Source organism: Seriola dumerili, unplaced genomic scaffold (genome assembly GCF_002260705.1).
Source record: "Seriola dumerili isolate Sdu_G_001 unplaced genomic scaffold, Sdu_1.0 BDQW01000493.1, whole genome shotgun sequence".
NCBI classification, from domain to species: domain Eukaryota; kingdom Metazoa; phylum Chordata; class Actinopteri; order Carangiformes; family Carangidae; genus Seriola; species Seriola dumerili.
In genome coordinates this window covers 316,150-333,186 of record NW_019174748.1, presented here as the reverse complement: position 1 = coordinate 333,186, position 17,037 = coordinate 316,150, and the positions used below count along the sequence as shown (strand labels likewise).

At 43.3% G+C, this 17,037-nt stretch overlaps 2 protein-coding genes across 4 annotated transcripts in view; both read right to left on the bottom strand.

The window, feature by feature from the left end:
- Window positions 1–132: 132 nt before the first annotated feature.
- On the bottom strand, window positions 133–5,691 carry LOC111235422 (lipoma HMGIC fusion partner-like 3 protein). Its single transcript, XM_022763885.1, has 7 exons — window positions 5,442–5,691; window positions 4,630–4,838; window positions 4,298–4,502; window positions 3,807–3,886; window positions 2,947–3,094; window positions 2,826–2,863; window positions 133–2,756 (listed from the first exon to the last, which is right to left on the bottom strand). Exons 2-6 carry the CDS (start codon window positions 4,834–4,836, stop codon window positions 2,835–2,837), a joined length of 669 nt encoding a protein of 222 aa, XP_022619606.1. The 5' UTR covers window positions 4,837–4,838; window positions 5,442–5,691; the 3' UTR covers window positions 133–2,756; window positions 2,826–2,834.
- Window positions 5,692–7,195: 1,504 nt separating this feature from the next.
- Window positions 7,196–17,037, bottom strand: part of hdac6 (histone deacetylase 6) — a 15,973-nt gene continuing 6,131 nt past the window's right edge. For 2 of the 3 annotated variants that reach the window (XM_022763882.1, XM_022763884.1), the window contains 22 exons: window positions 16,905–17,002; window positions 16,696–16,800; window positions 16,043–16,111; window positions 15,812–15,938; window positions 15,102–15,167; window positions 14,974–15,033; window positions 14,781–14,870; window positions 13,843–13,949; window positions 13,483–13,550; window positions 12,432–12,579; window positions 12,237–12,365; window positions 11,969–12,137; window positions 11,669–11,874; window positions 11,397–11,589; window positions 11,148–11,297; window positions 9,942–10,119; window positions 9,661–9,797; window positions 9,338–9,562; window positions 9,006–9,152; window positions 8,758–8,904; window positions 8,422–8,550; window positions 7,196–7,781 (listed from right to left, as the gene is read on the bottom strand). In XM_022763882.1, the coding sequence (XP_022619603.1) occupies window positions 7,713–7,781; window positions 8,422–8,550; window positions 8,758–8,904; window positions 9,006–9,152; window positions 9,338–9,562; window positions 9,661–9,797; window positions 9,942–10,119; window positions 11,148–11,297; window positions 11,397–11,589; window positions 11,669–11,874; window positions 11,969–12,137; window positions 12,237–12,365; window positions 12,432–12,579; window positions 13,483–13,550; window positions 13,843–13,949; window positions 14,781–14,870; window positions 14,974–15,033; window positions 15,102–15,167; window positions 15,812–15,938; window positions 16,043–16,111; window positions 16,696–16,800; window positions 16,905–17,002 (2,817 nt within the window). In that variant the 3' untranslated portion in view covers window positions 7,196–7,712. The remainder of the gene's footprint in view (window positions 7,782–8,421; window positions 8,551–8,757; window positions 8,905–9,005; window positions 9,153–9,337; window positions 9,563–9,660; window positions 9,798–9,941; window positions 10,120–11,147; window positions 11,298–11,396; window positions 11,590–11,668; window positions 11,875–11,968; window positions 12,138–12,236; window positions 12,366–12,431; window positions 12,580–13,482; window positions 13,551–13,842; window positions 13,950–14,780; window positions 14,871–14,973; window positions 15,034–15,101; window positions 15,168–15,811; window positions 15,939–16,042; window positions 16,112–16,695; window positions 16,801–16,904; window positions 17,003–17,037) is intronic. The other variant, XM_022763883.1, reaches the window with a different exon arrangement.

Here is a 17,037-nt window from a genome sequence, read left to right as displayed (position 1 = left end):
CTACTGCTGGTATATACAGTTACACACATAAACATTTCTTAATATTTGCTTATAGCTGCATTACAGCCTGTTATAAACCATTTATTAAATATCTTTACACTGATTAGTAATGTTAAAAAATGGGACTAAATGTAAATTCTTAATGGTTTATTTACCTAGAGACGTAGCCATAAAAACACTTGAAAAACACAGATACACGATCACATTAAACAAATTCAAAAACATGTCGATCTCCAGATTTCAAAATGCTTTGATAAATTGTGGTTCTATACAGTTCTACATGCTCTATGAAAATAAAATCAGTTCAACTGAATCTAATAACAAGGCAACATTATCTATAAACAACAAACAAATGTTCAGCCTGGAAGTGTCAGTGCAGGGAAAACTGAACAATATGTTTAATTAATGTGCCTTAAAGGTCAAAAGTCATGCTGACATTTTAGATAAGTTATCCTGTACTCTGTCTACTCCAGAGTCATGTTTCAGGTCAATCTCATCTTGTTAGCTTATCTTAGCACAAAGATTGGAAGCATGTTAGCAATCCAGTTAATCAGCAGTTCATTGTGTAGTCAGCTAGCCAGGAGCCAGGGGTTAACACTAAGAAGCTAGCTAGACCTGAAGCTAATGCTATGCTAACTGCACTCAGAAGTTAATGCTATGCTAACTAGACCCAGACACTAACTGGATCTTAAAATAATTCTAAGCTAGGTGGACCCAGAAGTTAAATGGATCTGAAGCTATATACGAACTTAAACCAGAGGCTAACTCTAAGCTAACTGGACCTAAAGCTAACTCTAAGCTAACTGGCCATCGCCGACATGATACAACCTGTAAATCAGACAGAGTGCATCCGCGTCTGATGATAAAGCTAATGATACCAATCTGTAAAGTTTGAGCTATGTATCTAGGTCACTGGGTTTTGACCCCTGTTGACAAACTGACAGCTAACACGACACAGCATGTAAATCATACATGTTGCTAACTGTTTGAAACATTTGCTGTAACATTTTAATGTTGCTGGTGGCTGAAATTTCTTCCTGCTTCAAGTATTTGTGCTAAGCCAGGCTAAACAGAGATCAAACTAATATCCATGTGAAAAAAGAGATTCAGAGGAATGTATTGAATCTGTTCTTTTAAGGTTCGGTCGTCGGCTGCAGCAGCTGTTAATAAATCCAAACTTAACCTCGTTCTAATGTCAGTGTTTGCTAATGAGTTTTATTTCTAAACTTGAACAGTTTCAACACAAACTGTGTAGCTAACTGAACCAAAGCTAACATTAGCACACTAATATCTGACCCAGTCACATGGAGAAAGATCAAACCTGAGTCTTGATGAAGTCAAGATTATGTCAGTCTTAAAGATTTTAAATTACATTTCACAAAATAGCACAGCACATGTCAAATTGTAAAATGTCATACCAGTAACATCTGACTGAGTACATAACATGTTATCTTAGCCTATCCAGGTTTTTCCCTCACATTATGAACTGTGTATAGTCACTGTGAAACACAGATTTCTCCACGTCTGCACACAGAAAGAAAAACACCTGAACTGACTCACATCATTCAAGTCTTTACTGAAGTTTAGTTTTCATTTAGGAAATCATTAGTTTGAAACAAGTTAGTATTAGTACTAGTGAGATTACTAGTGAAGGAGACAGGGGATCTGGCTTATAAAGAGCTGCTGCAGCTCAGTCCCTCCATTTGTTGACAGTTTGACACCATGAACTCTGTTAATGATAATAATGATTTTATAAAACACGTTGTGCTTCTGTTTAAGTGGCTTCACTACAGAGCCACCATGTTGAAGCTCTGCTCCTCCACCTCCACCTCCTCTTATCCCTCCTTTTCTGCATCACACCACCTCCTCTCTCTCTCCCCTCTCCCCTAGGAGGGGCCCCCTACTGTCTGCAGGTCTTCACGTTCACCGCTTTACTGTGACAACACTGAAGCCGCGTTTCCACCACCAGGAACCAGGAACCTTTTGAGGAACTATGCGTGTTTAAACCGCAGGAACCAGGGTCTAAATTTAGTTCTGGGGTAATTAATCGACCCCCAAAAAAGTCCCTGGTCGGGGGGTAGTACTTTCCAAAGGTTCAGGAACTTTGGTGGCTGTGGTGTGCAGTGCTGAACATTTCTGACTGGTCGAGTACTCACTGCGTTTTAATTCACTCACCATGTTTAAAAGCCCCGCAGTGAGCAAGCGAGCAAACACATTTTCAACACCGCGAAACAGGTCCGGCAAAAGGAAAAAAAACTGAAAAAGGACTTAAAAAAAATAAAGGACCACAACAACCGGAGTGGCTAGAGTTGCCATGCGTCATGTATAATACGGGATTGTCCCATATTGGAAAATAAAATGCTGTGTCCTGTATTGAATATATACGGGATGAATTTATCCTGTATTTTCGTTCATGTTATGTCCTCAAAGTGCTGTGAATAATGTAATGTCAAGTAATAATTTAGCATAATCTTCCTGGGACTTTAGGCCGCAGTGGAAACACAGACAACAATGGGCCACAGGAACCTTTTAGTTCCTGAAGAAAAGTACCTGGAACTAAAAGTTCTGAAATTTTCAGGTACTTTTTGGTCAAAACGCGCCTTATGGTGGATGTAGTCTCCAGGTAACCAGGGGATGATGAGAGGAGAGGAGGAGGAATGCTGCATTCTTATTCTTCTGACTCATTTAGGTATTGACTGTATCCCCTCTGGTGATGATGATGACGGATGAAGAGGAGAAGTGAAGACCAAACAGCTCTAAAGAAGAAGAAGAGAGTTAAATGTGTGAAGAGTGACAGAGACAGAGAGACAGTAGAGGAGACTCACCTGGTGACCTCATGCTGACATCAGCAGACCTGTGGTCACTGTAACAAACACAGAATCATTACTAACCTGTAGTTAAAGCTCTGTCAGTGTAGTTCACATTAATGCCCCTCCCCTCCCTTACCATCCTTGGTGTCTGGTGGCAGCAGAGCATCCTGCCTGTTGGCGAGGACGAATGCTAACGTGGCCAAGATAGCGGCGTCCAGGACACCCAGGATGGCCAGGATGTATGCCCAGTGGACCGAACAGTTACCTGGAGAGAAGCTGCCCACCTAGTGACAAACACAGGGTCAGAGCCAGCAATACTGGACCAATACCCTTATTACAGGATCAGAGTCATCAGTACTAGACCGATACCATTAAAACAGGATCAGAGTCATCAGTACTGGACCAATACCATTAATACAGGATCAGAGTCATCAATACCTGTAGATACAGAACTACAGAGGACATGGACACAGTCTGGCCAAAAAGACAGGACGATACAAAAAGTCATGGAGGAGGACAAAGAGGAGCGCTGCTGCCAGCTGTGTAATGAAGACAGAGTGGCGACAGAGTTGCACTTTCTAACAAACCAAACACACCATATTCCAGCCAATCAGAACAAAATATTTCCCAAAATTCAAACAAAAACATCCTCAATTCGACCACATGACCAACATTTACAAACTGCCAATATTGCTTGGAGAGCACAGAGAGAGCTGCAGCCTCGCAGCAGAGTGTGTCTTTACTTGCCATATTACACACACACACACACACACACACACACACACATATACACACACACACACATACATATACACACATATGTGTTTGACGTCCTCCCTTTTGCAGAGTATTGTTGATGCTGTTGTATCAATGTGTTTGTACTTTTTCACTGTGATGCAGCCTTATGCAGTCTGCTTTGACAATGCTGTGTCTGACTACGGTCATGTCAATAAAGCTTCCTTGAATTTGAATTTGACATGACTGTTCATCACTCACCGAGTCTCCACACAGAGCTCTCATCTCTGGACTCTCCCACGAATCTGGAAACAGAAGACAGGCCAACGCCAGACAGAAACCTGGGGGAGGGAGAGAGAGAGAGAGAGAGAGTTGCCATATTACATACTGAAGCTCCACCCCTTTGTGTGTCCATCAGTCGTTGTGTTTTCTGTCCACACTGAGACAAACAAGGTTCTACTATTAAACTGAACAGAACCTCCTCGACTTTTCAACCAGGAATAATTATTATGATGTTAGCTAAAATTTAACTACAGCTCCCATGAGTCTTTGCCACTGACACACAAAAACTTCTTGCCGACAAATTCACATTTTACTGTCCAGTACAACAGAACCCACAGCACCAACAGCACCAGAGGTACCAGCAGTACCAGTAGAACCACTAGGACTAGCAGTACTGACTGACCAGCAGTGTCTGTGTTACTGGTCCAGTACCAGCAGTACCAGTAGAACAACCAACTAGTATCTCTGACCTGCAGTGAGCTGCAGCCAGGCGCAGATCTTGTAGACAGTTGCGGCGCTGCAGAACCGGAAGAGGCAGAGACAGAGGACGCTGGTCCACACCGCCCACAGGGACACGCCCACCAACACCGCCACGGACTGGAAGGACGGAAGAGGAGACAGACTGGACAGACCACCACGACAGTCTGGGACAGGCCAGTCTGACTCCACACACACCTGACATACAGACAGACAGGTTAAGGTTACAGGTGATAAAATGTGACCACACAGAATATCTTAATTTTCCTGAGACCATGAGAAGGTCCAGAGGAAACAGTTTGTCTCTCCGTGTGTCTGCTCTCACCTCAAAAAGTCCCAGGGTGCCACTGGGCGCCCCCGGGTGCCGGGTGTCTGTGGTGCCAATCCAGGACGGCTGCACCAGGACGACCACCTGGATGATGGCGAAGCAGAGCGTACAGATGGCCCAGAGGACACCGACCGCCCGGGCGCTGCGAACAAACTCCGTCTGATAGAGACGAGAGAGGTCGGTGAGGGCGGGCGACACCGACATGACTGAGAGAGAGAGAAAGAGAGAGAGGATCACAGACATTATTGGATTATTTTAATACATCTACCCTATGATGAGTACACTCAGGGTTTCTGCAGGTTTACTCACACCAGACCAGTACGATGGAAAACTAGTAGGAAACATCTCAACTGGGATATCTTCAGTGTTCAGATTTTGTTAAAATAGGTTAGATATTTGCATATATGCAAACATTTGTGTACATATCTATGTAATATTTTTTATTATGGGGGGGGGTTTGTTGGTGTTTTTATTAATTAGTTGAGTGTAATATTTTCTTTTTTCACACATAGTAAGTTCAAAATTGACCTTAACATGAAGAGAGTTGAAAAATAAAAAAAAATGTCTCTCTGAAGTGAAGTGTCCGGATGAGCTGCAGTGAACGCGTGGCAGCCAATCAGCGTCCGATAACAAACAGAAATCAAAACATAAACACGGTACCGACGGTTACGTCATCACACACACACACACACACACACACACACACACACACACACACACACAGTTAGATAAACACTATCTATCAGGACGCGCCCGCTGTATCCGGTAAAAAAAACATCATCTGTGATACGAGAGAAGAAGAAACAAACCTGAAGCTGGAGGAGGTCCTCCTGTCTGTCGGTCTGCAGGGTGGGAGGATGCAGGCGGAGGAGAGGATGGAGAGGAGGAGGAGGAGGAGGAGGGAGGGTCTGCAGCCCCGGATGTGGATACTAAAACCGCCTCGAATTTCCTCGCGGGCGTTTAGAGGACAAACATTCAGCTCTGACTCGCGCGCTTCATCAACTCCGTTTCATTTCCAATAAAATATGTTGTGACGTTTCAGTTGACGCAGCTCCGTCACTGTGCCACCTGCAGACGGAGCCGGGAACTACAGTAAAGTCTAGTTGTTAAAGGGCCACTCCGCTGATTTTCCTTATTCTGAGGTCTGGTGACGTCACAGTGACATCATACCATCCGGACTGTGCTACGAACTGCAGGTGTGGCGTTTAAAGACGTCTGTTCATCATTGGAAATGTAGGATCCGGGCTCTTTGCAGTATAAGACAGATTTTTCCTTCTCTGCTGCTCAGACTGTCAGAGGACTCTGGTGTCAGAGCCACATCTGAAACCTTCACAGGATTATTTTGGCTTTTTATATTTTGGATATTTTGACTTGAATGATCAAATTTTATTGTGAAGCTCTTTGTAACTTTGTTTTGAAGCTCTGGCTATTTACTCAAATACTGAAGTACCACATTGCCTGCGGACATCACTTACCTACATCTTGTACTTTTTACTGCACATTAATCTGAGCTCCAGTTACTGGTTTCCTCTGAAATTCCATTGTCTTGATATAATAAACTTTAAAACAATAATATAATAGTTTACATTTAACAGAGCAGACATTTAAATATAAACCATCAGTTTAAATTACAGCAGTAAAACGTTAATTACACATTAAAACATCAGTGACTCAATTATTAAATATATGAGTACAACTCTTGCTTTCACCCACGTCTATTTGTCTTCATCAACGGATGATGATCTGGTTTTAACAACAATCTCTAAATCTGTTGCAGTTCTAGCCACAGACACTTAAGTTTCCATGGACATCAGTAACAAACATTTATAGATGTTTTTAATAATCATCTCTGAGAGAACTGTGGTGTTTGAATATTGAGGTTTCGTAATCGATAAAGTTGTTTTCCTGATAAAACAGCGAGATGAATTTAAGATTCATTAGCTGCTGCTGAGATTGAACATCAAGGAAAGGAAGAAAACAAGGCAGGAAACAACAGTCCGTACAAACAGGTTTAATCATAATAAAACAGAAAAAAGAACAGAGTATTGCACAGCACAGACAACATCTAATCACCACCCAACACTGTCTGACACAGTCAAATCAAATGCACCTCAAACACAGAAACTGCTTTTATCCTGATTCACTGCAGAAATCTTCAGACTCATGTGGAGAAATCAAATACACCTTAAGTGAGGAAACATTTTAAACCTGCTTTTGTTAAAAACATCTGAATTAAAACAGATTGTTAATATGTGAACATCATCACATCAACATCCTGCAGCATCAACTCTGATGTTTTGACTAAATATCTGAACCAATCAGAAGCTTCTGAATTCAACTTTCAAAGTCAAAGACGATTGAGCAGGTGATGTGAACGTTACTATGAGATAACCTTTCTGTGTGTGTGTGTGTGTGTGTGTGGAGACTTGTTTCCTCTGTGTTAACTGTTGTTGTTATGGAGGTGCATATGTTTTCAGGCCTCAGTCATCTTATCTTATTTATTTATTTAGACTTTGATGTGATTAACTTTTTTAATGTTGTGATCAGTTAAAGGTACATTACAAATATTTACAACAGACAGAAATAAATGATAAAAAGAGATGAAAACAGATTTCTGTTCTTTTGTTTTGTTTCTGTTAATGTGCCGCTGCTTGTGGGCGTGGCCTCAGTCACATCATCACCAGTCTGAACTTAAACTGATGTCCTCCCGAGAAAAACTCAATATTCAACGTGTCTCTGATGTCCAATAAACTTTCAACATAAAAAGTCCGGAGTCTGCTGGTGCTTGGTCACATTTTCAGGGAATTGAACCAACAACCTGCTGCTGCTGATGACGATGACGACAACGAAAATGATTAAGACCAACACCGATCTGCAGTTAAAAATATAAAAACATCTTCTGCTTTTGCATGAGTTTGTTTTTTGGCAGTTGTGAGACACCGTAGAGAGATTCAACTACGTTTCCCACAAAGCACCACTTCTGCTGGTTTCCATGGCGACTGTCCAATCACATGCTGCTGAAGGAAGAGAGATTGAAAAAGAGAGAAAAACAAATACCGGCATCTGTCTCGTCCTCCTCCTTAGCTCCATGGAGGGATCTCCTCTCCAAACTTGGCACAGTGAGCAGCGTTTTTAGCCTCAAACAGAATCTGAACAGAGAAAAGATGAAATCACATGTTTAGTATCAGGGGTCATCAGCTGCTTGTCTGTAGTGACGTCATCAGTCAAACACAGAAGGGTAGAGCAGCTTCATATTGACTGATGCCTCCGTCACTTCAATGTCACAGCAAGTGAAGGTGAAGCTGTGTATTCACTGACTCTCAGACCTTCAGTCTCTCCATGTGTTAATGGATCAAACATCTGTCCTCCCTCCTCCTACTCCTCACACAGTCTGTGTCCTCTGTCTTCGTCATCACACAAACCTTGTCTCATTAAAGAATGAGTTGATCTGATCCCTGATCAGTTCATCTGAATGATCAGTGAGAGCCAGAGCCCCCATTTTTGTGGAGCGTAGTTGTTAGTTCGCTGCTACTCTGTCACTGTGGTAACTAAACTGATGTAGGTCAGAACAGAGCTTCAGGTGCATCACTAGCTCCTCCTGGACTGTCGGAGGACTGACCCTGATCCACATGTAGACCGAAAACAAGATTCATGATCTGACCAACAGAGACACAGAGATGTGACTGAGGCCAGATCTGATTTGATCTGATAAGATCTGATACCAGACGCTTGAAGTGTCAACGGGGTCTCACTGCGTCTCTCACACAACATGCACAGAGTGGCTCTTACCTGGTTGTGTACGTAGGCCTCACACAGGTAACACCACACAGAGAGATCAGAGAAGCTCAGAACCATCGGGTGTTCAGACACAGCACCGTGAGTCACCATGTGTTCATTAACATAACGACCACAGAACACCTGCACGCGCACACACGCACACACACACACACACACACACAAAGAAAGAGTGAGAAAATCAGCTGTAGCAGTGAAAAATGACCTGATACTGGATCACAGTGGGAAACAGGCACAGGAGCCTCGGACCTACAGAGGCTGAAAGAGTCCAGAGTGGTGTTTAATTTGATTAATTACAACTGTATGTGATGAACAGGTAAGTCAGGTGACCTGGTAGCAGGTGAGACAGATCCAGTTCTCAGCATCGGAGCCACAGTCCTGACACGGCAGGTGGACGTCTATATTCGAGGGGGGGAGGGGCTTAACGGCATCCAGGTGAGGACACCAGGACAGAGGGTCGACCACATACAGAGTAGACTGAAGACAGAGACAGAGACAGAGGTGAGACAGAGACAGGTGAGAAATTCAGACTCATCTGCTCAGAATCAAAGAACCAATCATATGATGTATTTCCTGACTCCGTCTGTCTGTCCTCCACACAGCAGCTCCACATTCATCTCAGGCCTCGACCAACCACACGCTCCCTCTGCCTCACCCTCCATCCCCGCTCCACCAGCAGCCTCGTCACCAATAGCAGCCAACTCTGACGCTGCCATGGCAACAGTCTGCAAACAGTTAACGAGATAAACCAATAAGTCATCAAATAATTTATAAAACAGTTACAGTAACAATACAAGGGGTACCTGTACCCCTAGGTTCAGAAAACACCTGTAACCATGGAAACTAAGGTGGTGACAGCTGTGATAAGAAGATAAATAAAACACCTGAATGAAAATGGGAATTAACTCACCTGAGTCTGAGATGGTGTGCTGTCTGCTGATTGGCTCTTCTCAGGTGTGGCTGCATTAGACTCCGCCTTCACTTCACCTTCACAGGTAACCTTCTCTGGGCTCAGGCGTACCTTCGGCCTGGCCCCGCCCACTGGAGTGGATGTAGCAGGAGTGTGATTGGCTGAGGTCTGACTGATGTCCAAACTGGCCAGTCCCTCAGTGAGTTGGTCCAGATTGCGCTCTATCTGATTGGACGAAAACATCAGATAGACACACAGTCATATGATCTGATTTCATCATGTTGACTTTATTCTCTGACATCTGACCTTTCATAGAGTATTACCGTGGTGTCCCCTGGTCCTGTGGGGGGTAGCGGAGGTTTGTCTGAGGTTCTCTGCTCTGACTTCCTGCCTTTTCCTTTAGAACTACGTTTCCCACGATGCTTCGGGGATGGCAAGGAAGCCCGAACAGACTCTGTGACTAAAAGACGAGTCAAGTTTTTAATAAAATAAAAATAGGAGCCAATGGAGTACTATATAATTAAATAAAACAAATTTAAAAAACAAACAAACAAAAAATTAAATAGAATAAGATAAAAAAATTTTTAAAAAATCCTGTCCTTACTGTGTATCCTCAGGGACCTCCAGTAGGGGGCGTGGTGTCGGATAACCTCATTGATCGACGCCACGGCACTGTGATGGGGAGGGGGGAAGGGAGTCACCAGGGATGGAGGAGGGTCTCCTAGCAACACGCTGGTGCACATTGCCATGGAGTCAGAGATGGATGACAGGTTGTAGCCTCCCTGAAGAGAGACAGACAGGTCAGCCCACAGGGGGGCAGGGTCACTAACCTCACCAGCTTACATGTGAGTGGTGCTCTGCATGTTAAAGACAGTTCTACAGCACAGTTGAATGTAGTTCAGTTTTTATGTCCACAGGTTTGAACACAGGTCAAATCTGTGTGTGTGACTCATAAGAGAGAGTCAGTGTCAGTCATCTCTTTTACAGCAACAAAGAGTTTATATCAACGGATGTTGTTCACCTTTTATTGTTCTTTGTCTTAGTTTTGAAAACTATGGTGCCCCTTGTGCTTTGAGGGATGTAAACAGGAAATATAATGTTGCAGACTCAGTGAGTTAGAGTCCTGTGTATTTTTAACTTATATCTGTTCACATGTAGTCAAACTGTCTCCTAAACAGGAGCTGTGATCAGCTCATGATACTCAGACAACTGTCAATGGCAGTGTTGTCCATGAACGGCATTCATTGAACACATTCGTATTTTTTGTGAACGCCGAACTGAATGAATCAGTTTACAAATGATGAACGTGAACGTGAACGGCCGCTCACGTTTTACGAGTATTACGGCACGCCGCATGACGCCTCCATAGACACGGCCCAGCATGGCTAGTGCTAGCAGCATAGACGGTACAGTACAGACGCATCTACTACTGCTGAAGCCAGTTTGTTTGAGCATTTGAAGCAGTTTTATGAAGACAGACAAGTGAAGACTCAGAAGGATTATATTTATATACGGATTTTAAATGTAACTCATGTCTGTGATTCTTCAGTGTATACAATAATTCATTTAGTTTGGGAGTTGCAATGATTTGGGGCTTGTGATGGATGGGTAGAAGGAGGTTCTATTGAAAGAGAATAGCGGCCTATTTATTTTAAAAAATGGAACAAATGAACGTGAACTAGATCATTTTCATCGTTATGAACTGAACTTTAAACTAGCTCTTTTTAAACAGCTGTTGACTTCACTACACCACAGTTTGTTTTACATGAATTCTCTTCACTTTGTAAAATCACAGAACATCACGACTCACCTCCAGGATGAGTAGGACCCTCCCCCCAGCCAGTGACATCAGCAGGTGTGTAAGGTGGGCATATCCCTCCGGGGTCACATTATATCCACCTAGCGGATCCCCCCGAGCTGCATCGAACCCAGCCGACACCAGAACCAGACCAGGGTTAAACTGCAGAGAGAGGCCAGACCAATCACAGGACATGTCACTTCTAATCACTGTCTGTGTGTGTGTGTGTGTGTGTGTGTGTGTGTGTGTGTGTGTTGTTACCTCGGTAGCGATTGGCATGACAACGTGGTGAAAAGCAGCAAGGTAGTCAGAGTCACCCATTCTTCCTCCACTCCATGCCACATTGACATTAAACCCCGCCCCTCTGGCCACGCCCACACGGTCGGGGGCAGCATCCTCTGAAGACGGGAAGAATGTCCCATTGTCATAGCGATGGAGGGAGATGTACAGAACGCTGGAGACAGCAAGAGAGTCCATCACCACTTAAATGAATTCACTTCACATCACATACTCTTCCTTCTCCTCCTCCTCACCTGTCGTCATCCTCGAACATGTGCTGTGTCCCGTTGCCGTGGTGAACATCCCAGTCCAGGATGAGGACTCTCAACGGTGCATGATGGGAGATTTTCTGGGCATGGCGAGCGACGAGTGCAGCGGTGTTGAAGAAGCAGAAACCACAAGGAGAGTCTCTCTCTGCATGATGACCAGGAGGCCGGACGATGGCCACACCATTACTCACCTATAGAGAGGACAACTGTAAGGACACTTGAACAGTAAACTCAGGATATCAGGAACTGGTTTACAGCTGTTTAGACCATCAGGGTCTGGTTTACCTGTCCTCTCAGGATCCTCTCCACAGCACTGAAGCAGCTCCCAGCAGACAGCTGAGCAGACTTGAAGCTCTGGTTGTTGATGTAGATTGAGTTGAACTCTTCGCCTAGTTTGTGCAGATCTCTGGGCTTCATCACTGCTGTGGCTCTCATCTGCTCAATGTGCTGCACACTGAACACACACACACACACACACACACACACACGTAAACTGACTGTGGATCAGGAACAGGTAAACTCACAGTGGATCAGTGTGTTAAAGTGAATGTACCTGTGACACATGGTCAGCTCCTCCTCTGTTGCTAAGCGAGCTGGTATCCGTTGGCAACGATCGACCAATCCCAGCTGCTGATGTCTGGAGAAGATCTTGGAGATCCTCTGAGGCTGTTCAGGATGATGCCTGTTTGATATCATTAATGTTAATTACATCATCACTTCCATGACATCACAGCAGCAGATGACTCACCTGTCCCACATGTTCAGGTGCTCCATCATCCTCTCATCATAAACCAGACCTGTTGTCGTGGCAACAGAGGGGGCGGGGCTGTTCTGCTTTGTGCTCTCCTCATTGGTTGTTGCTCTGATGACTCTGCCTTCAGCCAATGAGCTGCCTTCTGCACAGGAAACAGGAAGAGAGAAATTCCCAAACTTTGTTTTTTTTTTTATTGAAGTAGAAAATGTACAACAATATATGGCAAGTGATTTATTAGTAGCAAACTCTTCAGAAAACAGAGCCCCATGTAAAGAGCGACAATCAGTACAAATTGAGAAGGAAAAAAAAATTATACAAATAGAAAATAAATAACATATTTAAGGTGATTCTTCTAATAATTGAAAGATATCCACTATGTTCAGTAGTTTTTGCTGCTTTCTGTTCCACATAATTCAGTGATTTGCAGTATAGAGCTCATTCTTTCATAAAAACCACCAATAAGGGTTGTCTTAATACATTTACATTTATGGATAAGTTCCATAAATTTCTAAAATAAATAAGGTATTTAAAGTTATAATGTGTAAATTTCAATTAAAATGTCTAAAAACAACTTGACCTATGTTCTGTATGTTGTTGAGTTGTGTTCTGACATTACACCAAATGTTTCCATCAATTCTCAAACCAGAGAAATCTGTGATTTTAATCATGGTAACAGTATGCGTCATTGGTCACCTATCAATGACATCATATCCTCATGTGTCGGTGCTGTGGTTGCTTGCCAGAAGCTCAAAATTGAAGCCACATACACTTTTTACACCTTGGTGGTTTTCAACTATATATTTTAACCAGATGAAGGATTTTAGTCATCAGGCGTCTGGATCTGAAGTTATCAGAGAAAAAAGCTGAGTAAATGTTAGACAGCTCAGCTCCCAGCCCTCCAGAGGCCAAATCTGCAATTCCAGATGGAAACATCATGTGGTGTGAAACTGTGCTAATAGTTTCCGATATGACAGTAATTCACAAACTAAACAGACTTGAAAACCGCATGTGCGTGTGTGTGTGCGTGCTTGTATGTGTGTCTCACCCAGTACTTGTAGAGAGGCCCAGTGTGGATACAGAGCAGTGACTGTCTGGGAGATGGACTGCAGAGCACTGAGAGAGACAGGTAGTTAGGACATGCTCAGTAGGAAGTGATTCACCTGTACGTTGCTGCAGACAGGTGAGAGGTTAAACCACTGCAGGTCAGACATGAGTTACAGGGGGTTCAGTTCTCGTTACCTCAGCAACACGTTAATAGCTGTGGTATGAACATTACCATAGACTCATATCTTCCAACATCACTGATGGTCAATGTGAAATGCATGTTTGGATAGTGAACTGGTCTAGATGTGGACTCTGAATGTGAACAGTACTCAGACTGAGGAAGGTCAGGGCCAGGTGTTACCTGTCAGATGGAGCTGTGGGAGGAGTCAGAGGAGGACATGCTCCTCCCAGCAGAGCACTGACACAGGCTGCAGCGCCCTCTGCTGTGGACTGCAGGTTATAACCTCCCTACACACACACACACACACACACACACACACACACACACACACACACACACACACACACACACACACACACACACACACACACACACACACACACACACACACACACACACACAGAGAATCATGTTACCCAGCACAGCCTTTCAAGTCTTTACAGCTCTGGTCACATGACACTACTCAGCCAATCACTGAGTGTGAGTGACACAAACACAAGGGAGAGATGACAGAGAAATAAGTCCTCTGTTCTGTACTTATTACTTATTACAGCCATTTCCATGAAATGCTAAAAGAACACATTATTATTATATCATTATATAACATATATAACACATGTAACATATGTATAATTTTTATCATAAATTATTATCCTGTGTCTAACTGGATCTCTTTGAATTTGAATTGAATACATTTTAAAAAATATCATAAAATCATTATACAGAGTCTGAAATGATAAAATAAATGAACCAGTGCTCAGAGCTTTTATTTTGACATTCAGTCCTTCAGAGTAATGTAACACCTCTGTTTGCTCTCATGAAACACTGTGTATTTGACATCATCAGTGTATTTATCCACACAGGTGAAACGGGATCATCAACATGATAAAGTCAGACAGTTTGATGCTGCAGAGACGATCTTCCTCATGTCTGAAGACTAATGACAGACTGAATCTCAGGTTCCTGATCAGAGCTGAACTGGAACAGATTAACTGGTGTGTGAGGTGATCGGTGCAAAGACGACCCACACCTCAGCATTCATTCATTACAACACACACACACACAATGAAACACAACTTGTCATCTCACACACTGATATTAAAAACAGAGAGTTTTACCTCGAGAGCGAGAACGAGTCGACCTTCAGCCAAACTCATCAACATGTGAGTCAGAGCATGGAAACACTGAGGACTCACACACATCTCCCCCTGAACACACACACACACACACACACACAGGAGAAATGTTTACCAACAATAAACCCACTAATAACAGTAAGAATCACTGAGCTCAGGTCTGTGCTGTTTGTACCTTCTCATCTCCGACTGCAGCATCGAATCCAGCAGAGACCAGAACCAGCTGAGGCTGAAACTGAACACACAACACTCATTAATGCATGTAGTGTTTTGTGTGTGTGTGTGTGTGTGTGTGTGTGTTACCTCATAGGCTACAGGCAGCAGCAGTTGTTGAAAAGCAGCGATGTAATCAGCGTCAGTCATCCTTGTCTGAACAACACACACACACACACACACACACAGACACACACACAGACACACAGACACACAGACACACACACACACACACACACACACACACACACACACACACACACACACACACACACACACACAGCAGGATGAAGAAATAAAAACTGCGTGTTAACAGGTCAAATTGGACAGGAACAACACAGAGCAAATATGACAGAAGTGCAAAAGGAACACAACTACACCTGAACATCTGCAACAGGATCCACAAGACAGAAAAACAAACAGAAAACAGAATAAAGTAGTAAATCAATGAAATAAAAATGTCATGACTGAATTAACATAAATAAACTCAGACAGAGACAACAGACACATCAGGACTGGATCTCACAAAGAAACCTTAAAAGTGAAGAGAGTCTTTTACAGTAAACATGTTGTCTGTTTCTTGTCTGTTCAACACCAAGAACCATGAAGAAAAACATGGATTATGATCCTGTGTCCTTTTTTTTTTAACTTAATTAATGAATAGTTCAATTTTAATGTTTTCCGGCCTTTGCTGTCTTTCCTGTCGTCTGACGTTCACAGGACCAGCTGATTTCCTGTTGATTGCATCACATGTTCTCACTGTAGCAGGAGCCAGAGCTCATGAGAACAGGAGGACTTACCTGGTTCCAGGGCAGGTTGATGTTTCTTCCTTCGCCTCGTCCACTACCGACAAATTGACTGTCAGACTCTGGGAGGTGGGGCCAGAAAGAGCCCTGCTCATACCTATGGACACTAAAGTACAGGACGCTGGGGAGGGAGGGGGAGGGAGGGGGGAGGTGTTGGGGTGTGTTATAACAACAGAAACGTCTGTAAAGTTTGTGACAGACAGAAGATGGAGAGGAGCTGTTTACCTAGGGTCCTCCTGGAACTGGTACTGGATCCCCTGACCATGATGAACATCCCAGTCCACTATCAACACCCTGACACACACACACACACACACACACACACACACACACACACGTACATCATTAAAGCGTCATGTGAACAACAAGACCTCTGAAAGAAGTCGGTGCTGGTGAAATCAACATTTTTATAATGTACATCATTTATTCATGTGATGTTTAACAATATATGTCAGGAGAAGACAGGTAATGTATGTTGGTTAGAAAACTGATAATATAAGAACAATAAAGATTCTTTAAAAGCATCTCATTTTATTTACACCTCCTGAATGAAAACATGGATTAATATTCAGTATTATCAGTATATATCAGTGTCAGAAAAACAGAACTATAACACCTGTATCTGCATAAACCAATCAATAAATCAGACACTAATTAATCATTAAGCATAATTTACAGGTGATAAAGAGCTTGTTTTAGCTCAACCTGAGACAGTAAGGTGTTTCTGTCCTGACAGTTCATCAGTCTGTGCTTTTATTCAGTTAAACCCTGAACTACATGACTGTCTCCACCTTCTATCACCACACACACACACACACACACACACACACACACACGCACACACACACACACACACACACACACACACACACACCTACCTGCTGACTGAGTGTGTGGTCTGAGCGTATCGAGCTGCAATTGCCACGTTGTTGAAAACACAGAAACCGTTGGCCTGGTTGGCCTGAGCATGATGACCTGGAGGTCTGAGGGAAACAGGTGTGTTACTGTGATGTCTGGATCTGATCTTGTGTTCATGTGATTAAAGTGAGCAGCACCTGAATGCAGCACAAGGAGCTGCTGGTGTTACCTGATGACAGCGAATCCATTTCTGAGTTCAGAGGTCATCACCTGATCAACCAGCTGGAGGACTGAGCCCACCGCCAACACACACACCTGGAAGGACTCCTACACACACACACACACACACACACACACACACA

Coding starts and splice junctions, on each gene's coding strand:
- LOC111235422 (XM_022763885.1), bottom strand. CDS start 4,836: ATGTCGGTGTCGCCCGCCCTCACCGACCTCTCTCGTCTCTATCAGACG. Junction 4,503..4,629: donor GCACCCTGGGACTTTTTGAG/GTGAGAGCAGAC, acceptor TCTGTATGTCAG/GTGTGTGTGGAGTCAGACTG. Junction 2,864..2,946: donor GCCACCAGACACCAAGGATG/GTAAGGGAGGGG, acceptor TGTTTGTTACAG/TGACCACAGGTCTGCTGATG.